This window comes from Sturnus vulgaris, chromosome 7, assembly GCF_052056855.1.
Source record: "Sturnus vulgaris isolate bStuVul1 chromosome 7, bStuVul1.hap1, whole genome shotgun sequence".
NCBI lineage: Eukaryota > Metazoa > Chordata > Aves > Passeriformes > Sturnidae > Sturnus > Sturnus vulgaris.
The window spans coordinates 34,673,669-34,687,665 of record NC_142249.1 but is presented as its reverse complement, the minus strand read 5'-3'; the positions used below and the strand labels follow the sequence as shown (position 1 = coordinate 34,687,665).

Genomic DNA, 13,997 nt, shown 5'->3' with positions numbered 1-13,997 from the left:
CCTTCTTGTGATTAGAAATTTTCTCATTTCTGCCTGTACTCATTCATGGCCCCCATAGACCTATTAGTTCTTGTGCCAATGCTCTCATTTAGATCAATGCAGAGAACATGGCAGTATTTTGTAATATCAGAATGTTTGCACTGTAGGACAATGTTTCCTAAATTGTCAATATGTTCTTAGTAATAGAAAAGAATGCATTTAAATGTTGGCTTGGACCAGGAGACAAATAGAAAGGGGATGTTTGAATTCCAAGTTGCTATCAAAAACCTTTTTAGAATTCAGTAGATGTGTACATGAGCAGGAGATAGGAAAAGGGAAGGGAACCAAGCCAATGGAAAGATTCAGTCTCCAGACATTAATTTTTAACAATGACTTCCCAAGGCTGCCTCCAAGTACACCAGGTGGGAAAAATTTTCTAAGAAAGGGCACAAGGGAAGCACTGAAGGCAAGAAGAGGGATACAGTTGTGAACCTCCACAGGCACAGACACTGCTCCAGCTGAGGGCTGATGGCCCTTTGTACCCATCAGACCAGCAGGCAGCAGTTTGAGAAGAACTTTCTCTTTTTGCTCTTGTATTGCTGTTTTTTGGTTGGGCTTTTCTAATAGCAAATCTATAGTCAGCATGGATGTAAAGCTCTTTAAATTTGGACTTAATCAAGGGTGGTACAGCTTTCAGACTCAAGTCCCTAAGCTGAAGAGGAAGGTGTGCAGGCTGGAGGGAACATTCTTGCTCTGCAGCTGTAGGCAATTGCAAACTGCTTGACATAACTTGACTAAAACAGGCTGGGCTCCTTGGGCAGTGTCTGAACATGCCCTGCAAGAGTGCCAGGCTTAACTCACTGCACAGTGAGATCAGTGATTGTGCCCAGAGTCTCTCTCCATGCGGCTGTTTCTGAATCCCTTTTGCAAGGTTTTCAAACCAGGGTACAAACCAGATCTTCCTCTTTTTTGGCACTCATTGTACTTACAGATAACTCAAAGCCATGTGTATTCCTCTGTTTGCTACATTAAAGAGTGCAACCACTTTTTAGCTTCTGTTAAAAATCTGTCTCCCCATCCTCCACCACCTTAGTAGCTTTTTTTCCTCCAACCTCAGTATGGCTAGTCACACATTGCATTTCTTCAAAAGTTCAAGTTTAAAAACAAATGTGTTCTAAACCATTAAACTTCAGTAGCTAAGTTACTCCTCTAGAACCATCACCCAAGATTTCAAAAGTTTATGTATGCCTGAAAATGCCAATACATGCTTTTACACTCTTTGGCAGAAGTTGATGTCACCATTATTAGCACTAAGGCTCATGTACTTTGGCTTTCAAGATGAAACAATCTCTTAAACACCATCTTTTGAACGCCTGTGACACAACTCATTTCACTCATTTTAGACAAGCATTTCTTTCAATCAGTCAGAAAGGTCTGTTGAGTAAACCTGTGACAGAAAGCCAGAAGACTTTTAGCAATTTCACTGTCTGAAGGACAAGGGCAAGCACCAACGTGCTTGCATTTGACTTCTGTTTGACCTTCACCACACAATGCTGGTTCTTATCTAATGGTTAAAACCTGACACGTTAAAAGTTGTGTTCACAAGAAAGAATGTTTGAATATCTGTGTACTCTGTTGCTGAATTACTGCAATCTTTAGCTACCTCAAAAGTTTTATTCTGATTTTTGGTTCAGTCTTAGCAGATCCAAGACCTCTCTTCTATAGATATCTTTAAGTGTTATTAAGAGATCCAGCTGCTGAGGACCTTCATTCTCAGTGTTTTTATGGGACAAAAGTCAGCTTTATTTTCAAACTCAGGGAGCTCAAAAGTTGTCTTTATTGGAGAGAGGCACAATAATTATAACATCAGCAAGTACTAGAGCTTATCAAATGAGACATTTTGTTGTACACACGACAGAGGTGAGTTACCCACCCAAAAATGAAAACCCTTTTCTTGAGAAGGTTACATTTTTGGGGAGAAGGGCGTGGAGAAAAACAACCAAAATTTGAGGGACAGCATTTCAATCCCTTTTTTTCTCTTGTCTATTCAAAATTTTTGTTCTACCACCTTAGAAAGCTCATGCTCCTGTTCCTGGCTGAAGGCTGACAGATTACATGCCTGGTTTTGCATATAAAGTTTCATATTAAAAGCAGACATACTGGGACAGACCTAGGACTCATCTGCCCATCAATTTCTCTCTGTGATGATCCCACATAGAGATCTGCTGGAGAAAGAACAAGGGATTTTCCTGTTCTATTCACACCAAGGTCTTGGCAGTATCAGGACTTTCTAGAGAGGAGATTACATCTTGTTCTTGGCAGCACTGTCCTTCAAGGTTACATTTAACCTCCTTAGGAGCTCATTTTTACATCTGGCCTCCACAACACCAAGTTTCACAATTTAAATTTTGTGCCTTATGGTAAAAGGACTATAATAATTGCAATTACAGCAAGCTAATAGAAGGTATACATATACACTGAAGTCCAGGGATTTGGTTATGAAGGAGCAATCAAGAAAGTCTTCTATTATTTCTTCAAATCAAAAACACCTTCAGCAGCACCAGCCCAGAAATACCATGAAAACAAAAGTCTGGGCTTGAGGTGGCTGCTCATTTAGCTGTGTAAGACAATCATCACACTGAACAAAAAGCAAGCTGGCAATAATATATGGAGGAGCAAATCAAGGTGGATTTGCAGAAATGCTGCATGAACAGGGACAAAATATTTACACTACCCTCTGAAAGGGGCTGAGCTCTTTGACAAGGTTCAGCTAGAGACTGGAGCAGGTGCTACCTAATCAAACATGGGAAAAGAAACCCATTTACACTGAGGAAGGATGGATGGCTAAGAAATGTTATCTGCTCTAATGCACCCCTGTTCTTTTTACACTGATGGTTAAAGTTTAGTTTCCTGGTAATTTTTACATATGTGCCCCTGTTTGCAGGTGGTTGTCAAGTGCTTTGTGAGTGCTCACAGAACTCTCCCTGAATGTTTCTGCAACAACATACACCTGCTGACACATCCCCCAACTCCAACCTCATACCTCCATTTCAACTCAAATTCCTTATTCTAAAAATTGATAAGAACAAAAAATGCTGAGTGCTTTTAAGAGGGAATTAATGCAATGATTAGAAGCTTGCAGACTGCTTAAGAGGAAACATGGAAAACTTAGCTCATCACAGCACCAGACCTCTTTCTCAGTTTCACCTTTCCTTGTAAGTTGCAATTTGTTGGAACCCTGAAGCCTGGGAGTTTTGAACTTTCTGTGCTTTCTGACACTGACCCCCAGGAGAACACTGCTTTTGACTTGAGGCCTTGGAAAAGGCTTCCAAATTTGAGTGATGGAGTTAGAATTACACGTGTGAAGCTGAATAGAAGTGTGTAATATCACATGGTGAAGGGTTTGGAATTTGGGGTTTTGGAATATAGTAATAGGTATGGGACAAGATGGACGTTCTTGGGGGTTGTCTTTTTCTTCCTTCATGTTCCTCTTTCTTCTTCTTTGTTTTAGGAAGTATTTTTTTAATTGAATAGAAAGTGTCACAGTGCAGGTCACAAGTGTTTAGTCATTGGGTCAAAAGTATAAATAATATAGATGTTAGTTTTTTATTGGATAGTTAGGCCTTAAAAGACCTTGTAACTATTAACATCCACCAACATTTTCTCACTTTTAGCTTGTTAGCTAGAAGTGCTGAAGAACTCACTGTACCATAGATAAGAATTAATAAACAGCCAAGTCAAAACATGAAAAATCTGTCTCTCGTACATTCAATCCCAACTCTAACTGCAAAGAGAAGAAAAAAGAATATTAGACACTAATATGTGGTGCCCTGTGTGAGGAAAAACACCTGCCAGACTCAGAGTGTTGATGTGGCAGGGACTGGGGCTGGGTTTGTGTCAGAGGTGGATCTTTTGATTAGTGATAGATGTGGCTGCACAGTGAAAAATTTACTCCCCAGGAGTCTGAAAGTTTCTACTGGTGCACCAGACTTTTTTTTTTCTTTTTTATATATACTATATAGGGCCCCTAATTAGTACTCCAGATGGGAGTAACTAATAATTACTTTGATTCTCCATTAAAATTCACAGGCTTGCAAGCATTGTTAAAAGATAATGGCCCCAGCATCAGATAGGAAAACAAAAGATTTAATTACAGGAAATGCAGTATAATTTGAATATGAAACAACAGAGGATTAGATAATGCATTTAGCCTTCACAGGTGAAGATTCCAATAAATTATCTGTGAACTTCTCACAAATGACTCCTACCTAGTGAAACTGGGGAGTTGCAAGAGCAATCTACATTTGAGATGGCATCTGGCTCAGAAGAGAGAGCAAGAAAACAGAGAGGAACTGGGAAATCAATGCTTAAGACAATAATGTCTTGACCAAAGAACAAGGGCAGCAGACCAAAATTGATGGGACAGGGTTCCCTAATGCAGGGCTGCCGTGTTTGTCTGAGGGCCATCTCCCTCAATCCACTTCATACCTGTAGCAACATCGGTGTTTCTCCACTTTGAGACACATAAATCTTCCTGCTTTCTTATCCACTCTGAAGAAAAAGACATATTCCAAGGCTTCTGCTTGTAAGAAAACATGTCTTGGGGAGGGTTGGCCATGATACAGAGTGTATTTTTCAGAAGCTGAGATGACACAGCCTGTCCTCAACTCCAAAGGCAGCAGTCCCCTGCCTGTTTCTTGGCTCACGTTGCCACAGTGAGGGATATTGCCTGCAATTCCCTAATTCCTTCTTTTAACATTTACCTAGGAGTGCCAGCAAAGCCAAGGGCCACTAGGTTTATTAACTACAGCTTGTAAGAGAGAAAGAGAGAGAGATTAATAATATTAAGGCCAACACAGGTAATGGTCCTTAATGAGGCTTAAAGACTTTGGGCAGCTTCGAGTACAGAAGAGAAGTGCTTCAGGAATCTTAGCTGTGCCCTTATTCTCTGGGCAGCACAGATGCTGAAACATAAAGAATCCAAACCTATAAGTCCCTACAGACCAGGTGAAATCCCAGCTTCCCTGTAGGCATCAGGTGAAAGAAAGAAATGTGGCCCCAATTTTAACAGAGCACCATTAAAACACTCATGGGCTTCTCATGCAAAAACAGCACTCAGGTGTCCCCAGAGACCCTATCTGCCAGGGTAGCATATATGGGAATTATGTGAGTTACCTTAGTGGTGAATCTGGTCCTCTGACTACAGTATTTGCAGGGTGAGGTTGTTTTCAAAGCTGCAGACTTTTCACGCTGAAGCAATTTTTAAGTACTCTAATGCAAAGTGTAATCACACATTGATTTTTCCATTAAAACTACAAAAATCTTAAGTACCTTGGGGGTGCTGGCCTCAATTAGTCCCTATTCTTCGATTCTATTTCTCTTGGTGATGTTTTGCCATCCCTCAGTGTGGGAGGAAAGGAAGACTGTCCACTTATGCTGAAAGTACAATCTTCTATTACATGAGTCCAGTTAAAAGCAGGAGTAGATAGATTGCTTTCTGCACAATAGGGAGGAAAATTATGCTGGGCTCTCCCTATGTTCCTTTTTAAATTGCTGTGTGGGAAACCTGAACATACAGATGTCCGGATTTTGGAAGTTTGCCTGAGTCTATTTTACTGTGGTTTTTTTTTTTTTAACTGACAGAAGTTCCCCCGCTCTTCAGAGGAGATTATTTGTACACAATTACCCTGAGAAGCCATCATCCCTCAATGCAGCCTTTCCATTGTCACCTGTTGAATAGCTGAGCTTCAGTTTTGTGCTACCAGCATTCAGCAGCACTGATTGGTTTAGCTACTGACACTAGGTTAATGCTTTTGCAGAGAAGAGGAAGAGAAATTTTACCTAACACCAGCAGGAAAATAATTTGCTTTTATCACTTTTCCAAGAAGCAGGACCTAAAAGAAAAGATTTACTAGTTACAGAGGGTGGATGCCCATACAGCTGAGTGGCCAGACCCTGGTCTGTCGGTCTAAGTGTTTTGTGTTCCCTCAGCCCCAGGGCACTGAGCCTCCTTCTTGTCTTGTGGAACTCAAAGCACTGATCAGGGAAACATATGGATGGAATCACCACACAAAACACAGAGATTAAAATCACATCCAGCCTACAGTGTACTCATCTTCAGACATGTCTGCAGTGAAGTTCCTGAAGAAAGGGAGCTTGATGGAATGATTAAAAAAATGAACCAAGAGGAGTCAGTGAATCTGAGTTTAAAGAACATGGACTGGAGCTTTTCTGGAATCTCATAAATTAGTTTATTCTTTTCATTTTTGTTCTGTCCCTAACATTTACCTTTTTCAGTAGGGAAAAACCCAGCCAAATTCCAGCCTATGAAGAAGCATCTAATTTTCCTGTAACAGAAGTTCCTACTATTGTCAAATTACCCTGTGCCTGAGTCATGTCTAGATGACAACCATGCATTTTTCACAACTACTTGAAATGCTCTGATGTAATTTGCCTCCTGAAATTTGCCAAGTGCCTTACAAAATACACTTCTTTAGTGATCTTTGGAGAGGCTATTCCTACAATACCTTTTTTCTGAGCAGAGCATTAAGCTGCCAGCAGCAGTATATGGGAAGAAAATGGTGCTCCATCTCAAGTTCTAAAAGATCCTTCGAAGTTGAGTCAAGGTTTTATATAGATTCAACTTATGGCTTGGTACAGCTGTTCATGGTGTTTACAGAGGCTTTGGTGCTGTTATAGAATAGCCTGGCATTGTTTTAACAGCAGCCACCAAAAAGGTGATATGGCCTTGGTCAGGTCTGTCTTCCTCCTGCCTAGATTTTCCAATCCTTCCCTTCTGACCATTTTCTTTGTTTTTTGGGTTTTTTTTCGTTTGGGTTTTTTTTTTTTTTTTTGCTTTTTTTTTCACTTAGAGACAGGTACATTTTCGTTCCGTGGCACTCACCAGAGTCTCAGAAAAGCCTCTGTCTACTCTTGCCCTGTAAGGCAGACCACTCCTGAAGCTGTACCATACCACCTCACAGGAAATCACTGCTGCTGCCTTCAGGTTGACACTCAGTGTATTTGACACACTTAAGTGTTACACCACATAAAAATATTTAAAAACAACCACTACACTGCCTTTCTCAGATGGAGGCACTGCTGTAGGTTATTACAAATTCCCTTGCCTGCTTATTAAAAGAGCTGCAGGATATCTGCTGTCCAGGCAAAATTCACAGCAGATGGTCCCAAAGCAGAAAAGCTGCAGTTCTGTAGAGGTGGGAAAGAGAGAGCAGTGGGAATTTCCTGCCTCCCATGTCCCAGGGGAGCTGATGGTGCTGGACTGGTACCAACAGGGCCTCCAGCTGGGCAGGTCCAGCATCAGCTCTGGCTCCTGCAGGCTGCTGCAGCTACAGCAGTGCTTCAATGCACCTCCACCAACACCTCCATAGCAGCCAGATTACTCTGATATTTCTCTTTTCCGGATGGAACATCTCGGGAAGGATGGATGTTTCATCATGGACAGGAGACAGAAAAATGCTGCCCAGATGTCAGTGGCAAATCACCCACTATGGCCAGCAGCCCCACTCAGTGGATGTGTGGAAACAGAGGAGTGCTGCCCCAAAGGGCCATTGGAAGTGTACAATACAGAGGATGTGGCAGAACTAATGGACTCTTATTTCAACACCTGTACTGTGGTAGGCTTGAGGCTGCTTTATGCAAAATGATCAAGGCTTTTAGCAGAAGCTCAACCTGAAGCTGCCAAGGCAAACGTCACAGAAGCTTTAGAACTGATACCTTTTTTCAGCTTGGATCATCAGAACTCACTTTGCTGTAGAGTGCAAGTTCAGGTGAGTCAGACCCGGTGTGATGACAAACCACAGAGCTGTTTTGGTACAACTGTGCTTCTGGACATGACCAGATTAAGAAGGTGTAGCCATGGCCAGTGAGCAGGCACTGCTGGTGGTGCTTTCCCTGCAGCAGCTTGTGTGGAAGCTCATCCCATACTGCTCCCCTTTCCCACTTCCTAAAGATTCTTAACTTGCTTTCAGCTGTGGAAGCATCCTTTTTGTAATATTTATAATTATTGCACTACTTGGAGCTCTCTTTTATGGAATCATTCCTTCACATTGCCTTTCTGTGTTTGCTACAACACACTTATAATATTTATAATAATAAGATACACATTCTCCAAACTTGCCTTTCTTGAGAGCTCTCTGTTACAGGGCAGGGGCCTCAGCTCAGGGGTTGGAGCAGCAGCAGGACCCCAGTGGCACCTTGTGACTATTTAGGTGGCCACTGCCTTCATGGCCATAGGAGAAAGACAAGATCAAGATAGCCATAAAGATTAAACCGATCCCTTTCAGGGTGGGTCAAGCATATTAAGAGGTTTTAAATACTGTTAAAAGCTTGCATTTCATGAAAGAGCCATCAGCCAAGTGTTTTCAGACATATTACAGCTACCCAGTTTCTGCAATGGTGTCACCCCATCCAGAGCTCCTCCTGCAAGCATCAATACCACCTGTGGCAAGTAATCTTTCAACAGTTACAATTAATTTCCATGAATTTTCTGGAGAGCCACGCAAAAACATGACACTAAAAAAGCATTCGTTCCTCCCTGTGTCATCCTCTAGTTAGCTCTTTCTCATAGTCAGATTTATGATTTTAATCTCCGTTTTATAGAACTTATCACTTTTAACAACCAGAAGAAAATGTTAAATTGTTTTTATTGCTATTAGATATACAAAGACATGATGCTATATACTGTCATTTACATTTCACATTAAAAGTGAAATATGCTGCGAATGTACAAGTATTGGTTTTAATTTGACCCATCTGTTAAATGAAAAACAAAGATAACTTCTAAATCACAATATTTAAATTCAGCAATTTGTAAACAATTTATATGTTCATTTCTTCTGGGTTAAAACTGCCCTAAAGCACCACTCTTATGAAATCTCCAAATTAAATTGCTCTGCATTGTTCTCAGAAATGCAAGCCAGAGTCTCTTCCTCCTCAGTTTATTAATTTATTCCCCAAGCCAAATAAATTAGCAAGACTTGTATTAAGAGTCTTGCCACTGAAATAATTTTGTGGAATTCACACAAGTACCTTGTGCCTCCAGGAAAGCTGAGAGTACAGTGGAAGTGTCAGATACTCTGGGTGGCAAATTCCTTTATCATTAAGGGCAAACCAGTTGCTTTCATTTATTCAGCACTTTTGCAAGCACTGCATCTGCCTATTCCATGCTTGAGTACCAGGAAGAATAATCAAGAAGGGGAGCAAAAGTCATGGCAATTTACCTTCCCCTCTCAACCTAGACAGGATTTGAGTTTTAGTCTTGGCTTTAATGTAGCCGTGGAAATGTACAAGGGGAGGGAGATCCACACATACCTAAGGATCCCCCAAGCAGCACTTCAAGAGCAGATCTCTTTTTCTGCTTTGTTCAACAGGTTATTTAGCTCCACTGCTGAGCCCCTACCCCAGAAATCTGTACTCTCACTGGAGTGAGGGACAGAGAGCCCTTTGAATAATCCACAGATGGGGCCTCTCAACACCTTGTGAGAGGAGATGATTTCTTCACTTCATGGCAGCTTCACGACCTGACACAGACCATGGCAAAAACAGGACTAGATGAGGAAGCAGAGAGTCCTCAGGAGAAAAAAATTAAAAGTGGAAAAAAAAGTAATACAATATCTAATCGACTTTAAGTTGTAGAAATGGACAGACCCATGAATTTCAAGTCCCTCTCTGCCACATCAGTCAGAGCACCAAAAAGCAACAGAGAAATGCTGGGTCTGCTGTGCCTTCCTACTCTAGATGTTCATTTGTTATATTCAACATCACAGTAAGCGACCCCACAAAACAGGAACTAACAGTAATGCAGCCAGGGAATGATTAAGGGTTTCTATAAGACTATCAACAAATGTAGAGACTGCATGGATCACTGCCCACAAAGATTCCAAGCTGGTGACATGACAGCTTGATTAGTTTGTTGTCTGACAAATGCAGCAAGAGAGAGATCAGAATCAAATATAATTTCAGGGTTACAGGCCTTTAAATAAAACCAGAGAAAAAAAAATTCAAAGAAGGCAACCGCAATTTGTGAGACCAAATCAGCTCTCCAGCCCAGCTTCCTTAATGCTCAAATGCAACACAGCCACAACTGCTGAGGCTGGGAACTCTCCAAGGAGCATCCTGAATTAACAGGGAAATGCCTTCAGAGAGAGACAAGCTTGAGATCTTGCAAGACAGCCTTCCCTCCCATCAGCAGCCTTACTAAATGCACTCGTATTTGTAATTTAGTGGGAAAACAGCAAATAGAGCTACTTTATATCCAGGCAACTGTTACCTATTGCTATCCCAAAGGTCAGGCTTCAACAGCCTGTTACCCATACAGCTGCATGTAGGCACGTCATAAAATCCAACACAACTAGCAGACAGTAAATGGATTTTTCCTTCTTTTTCCCTCCCACCTGTTCTAATGACAAAAAGAATCAAAAATATATAGAAACATCAGGCTTCTTGAAATGTATCATCACAACCAAAAGTATTATCCCTCATTTTGTACCACTTTCAAACCGTTTGGGAGAGCTTGGCGAGGTAAAAACTTCCCAAGTGGAAAGGGGGTAGAGGAGGGAGGGGAGGCAGGGTAGGACACGGCTCTTACCCAGGAACAAAGTGATCTGTCTCCTGGAGCTCTTGCCCTCTGAACTTTCACTTTTCCTCAGGTACCTGTCCTGGTGCTGTGCACCTTTCACTGCCACAGTTCCTTCCTTGTGGATCATCAGGGCTTTCATCATGCTGTGGCACATGAAGGTGACAGATCCCAGCACGATGATGTACACAGCAAAGGCGCTGAAGACGCTGGCTTGGAACAGAGACCACCTGGAGGAGAGGCTGGTGCAGATGGTCATGTTGTGCTTCAGCTCAGGGATGTAGTGCCTGGGAGTAGGTTTGACACAAGAACTCGTTCCCTGGTAGCCCTCGATGACCTCCAGGGGATACTCTGTGCCCATGGCAAAGGGCAGGGGCAGAGCCACTAAGACAGAGGTGCCCCAGACAAAGGCAATGAGCAGCTTCACCGTGCGGGGTCCGGACACGGCCTTGAACCTGAAGGGGTGGCAGATGGCCACGTACCTCTCAAAGCTGAGCGTGGCCACATGCAGCACCGTGGCATAGCTGCAGGCTTCGAAGAGGAAGTAGTAGAGCTTGCAGGCAATGTTGCCATTGGGGGTAGAAAAGGGGCTCCAGATGGCACTGAAGAACTCCACGGGCATGCCCAGCAGGATGACCAGCAGGTCGGAGCAAGCCAGGCTCACCATGTGGTCAGTGACCTCCTTCTGCAGGTAGCCTTTCCTCTGCAGGATCCTGGTGACTTTGATGGTGATGCTGTTGCCCAAGAGGCCAGCAACAAAGATGCAGGCATAGATTAAGGCCAAGGTGATCTTGACCCCGAGAGCCACCTCAAACTCCGGGACGTGGCTGTGGTCAATGAGATGAGAACAGTCTGAAGCGGGTGTCCTTCCTGCCATGAGCAGTCCCGGGGTGCAGGAGGTGTCTCCTGCCCTCTCCAACTTTCGGGTTGACAGCAAACAAATCCTTCCTCACTTTGCCCCTCTCCCCAAGGCACACATGTCCGAGCAGTCAGGTATGAGGACTGTGTCTCAGCCAGCCACACCTGTGGGGTTTGTTGGTTTGTGAGCAACAGCCTCTGAGTCAGTAAGTTAAATAGGAAAAGCGTTTCAGCTCTTACCTTTCTTTACAGCAAACACCTCCTGCTCTTTTTGGATTTTCCTCCTCCTTTCTCTACAGGGTGAAGCCTCTGTTCTCCAGCCTTCACGGTGTGAACTGCTCTGCTTTCCACGCTCGCCTGTTCCCCAGCAGCTTTTGGAACTGGCCCCAGCAGAAGGAAGTCAGAGTCTGTGTGGTTACGCTACTCTGTTAACCATTAACCAAAATCTTGGCTATCCTGAGTCACTGGCAGATCAGCAGGTTTTGAGAGATAGAAGAAAAAAAAAAAAAAAGCAAGTCCCTCATATCTGAAATTCACTTCCCGTCACAGGAAGAGATTTTCTCCTAAAGCTGTGGTTTGGTTGTCAGGCTGAATGTGTGAATGGTGCTGAAGAGAAAGTATCTCCTCGTGAGTTTAACATTCTCTGGGCTTCAGACTTCACTACTGTGCTACTGCCCACATGCTTCACTGCTTCACATTTCCTTTAATGAAGACCTCGGCATCTGCAGTGCTGGTAATGGAGCCTGTGCAGCCCCAGACTGATTTACATCAACAGGAGGTTCTGGTTTTCAGCTGCTGCTGATGAACTGGTAGCTTCTTAAAATAACTGGTTAGACTCTAAAGAGGAAGTTACAAAATAAGATGAGCTCCAGATTTATAAACGTGGATTGTTTCCCTTCAAATTTCCATTTTCTCATGTTAGATAGCAGAAATAACAAAGCCAGTAATCCCACTCATGCCAATGCTTTCAAATAATCTGGAGTAGCAGGAATGCAAATGTTCTTCCACCTCCTGTGTCTCACCCCAGGGGGAAAGAATTTAATGTGGTCTTTAGTTTTAGTTTCAAACCATAGCACTGAAGGCTCCCAAGGTAACCCCTGGAAACATTTAATTAGAGGGTGTGTATATGGATTAGGAAACCCTTAAATCACAATGCAAAACGGCAGTACAGCTCTTGCAGCTGTAACAGAGAGAGGGATCTGCTCCAGTACCAAATCTAAGAACAGTGGGTTCACAAAGTGATTTTTATTAACTAGACAAGCTCATGTGACACTTGCAGCTCATGACAAAAGGGAAACATTAGGAAGTTGTTATTAAGCAGTCTCCTCACATTCAGTGGTTATCACTGTACCTCAGCAGCCCAAGCACACAATGAACAAAAGATGCCCCAAACAGGATAACCAGCACCTGTTTCTGTGCATTATTTATGAACTTCTGTTTCAGAAAAATCACCTCAAACCTTGCAGAACTTCAAGCTGTGTAGTCCCAGTCATCTTTCTTTACGTCTGATAATTCACATTTGTTCTGCTCAGACAAGCTTTCTATTATTACCCCATTTCTTTCACTTAATTTTACTTTATAAAAGTGTGAACAAAGATTACATATGCATGACTGAATTGTGGAATTGAAGCTAATTAAAATTTGCTGCTTACCATCAAAAGGGAAAAGGGAGAGAGAGCGAGCAAAAGAGAAGGCCCAATTGGATTAGATCTCCCCTTCTTTATCCACACCAATTTTAAAATGCAGAACACAATTTTACGTTTTCAATATTATCTTTTGAACATACACAAAGTTTATTAAGTTTCTAATAAAGAGCTAGTGCCACAAAGGGGATAGGAAGGAAAGAGAAAATTGTGGATAATCACAGATGGAGACCATTAAAAATAAAAAAATCCTCCATGGATTACTGGACTAGATAAATCAGGAGTGAGTATTCCAGAGTAAAATGCCTGTCGTAGGTGATTATATATATCTTCCTGGACAGAGATATTTCTCCACAACTAAATGTGCTTAATGCCTCTTTGTGGCATGGAGGTTGAGAGCTCCCAGTCTTTACCCCAGTGGATGTGATACCAGTTTATAAATTTAGGATTTTTGTAGTGGTCCCACCTTGGGCATTTCATTAAGTTTTCCTTGGCATTTTGTAGCAGTGAACACCATGAGTTAATTTCTGTGTTGTTGCCTTTCCCATAGCAGTTTTGAAGGTGTGTGCAGTTGTACCTGGGAGAAGGCTCCAGGGAGTCCCTCCTGACCTGATTTGTTGCAACTGCACACCATGACTTCAGCTTCCAGCACCGAGGAGGAGGCAAGAGCATTAAGGAGAGAAAACACTGTATTTCTTCCTAAAATCAGCACCCATGGATGCTGCCCATTGCCAATCCCTTGTCAGCCCAGCTGAGCCTCCTGGGCATGCAGATCCCATGGCTTGGGGTGCAGCTGGCTCTGTGTGCCACTCACTCAGCCACCCCGTGCTCACACAAGTGTTTGTAGTGATGGAGCCACTGGTAAGGGATGACAAATGCTGGGAGCCAGAGAATCACTGAGATGGAGCACAGATTGTTGT

At 42.7% G+C, this 13,997-nt stretch overlaps 1 protein-coding gene across 1 annotated transcript; it reads right to left on the bottom strand.

Moving 5' to 3' along the window:
• Positions 1 to 9,578: 9,578 nt before the first annotated feature.
• GPR39 (G protein-coupled receptor 39) lies at positions 9,579 to 12,213 on the bottom strand. The gene is made up of 2 exons (XM_088168356.1): positions 11,675 to 12,213; positions 9,579 to 11,599 (listed from the first exon to the last, which is right to left on the bottom strand). The coding sequence occupies exon 2, from the start codon at positions 11,451 to 11,453 to the stop codon at positions 10,479 to 10,481; it is 975 nt and encodes a 324-aa protein (XP_088024482.1). The 5' UTR covers positions 11,454 to 11,599; positions 11,675 to 12,213; the 3' UTR covers positions 9,579 to 10,478.
• Between the last annotated feature and the right edge of the window lie 1,784 nt (positions 12,214 to 13,997).

Bases quoted from the DNA above. Each gene is read 5' to 3' on its own strand.
- GPR39 (XM_088168356.1), bottom strand. From the start codon at position 11,453: ATGGCAGGAAGGACACCCGCTTCAGACTGTTCTCATCTCATTGACCAC.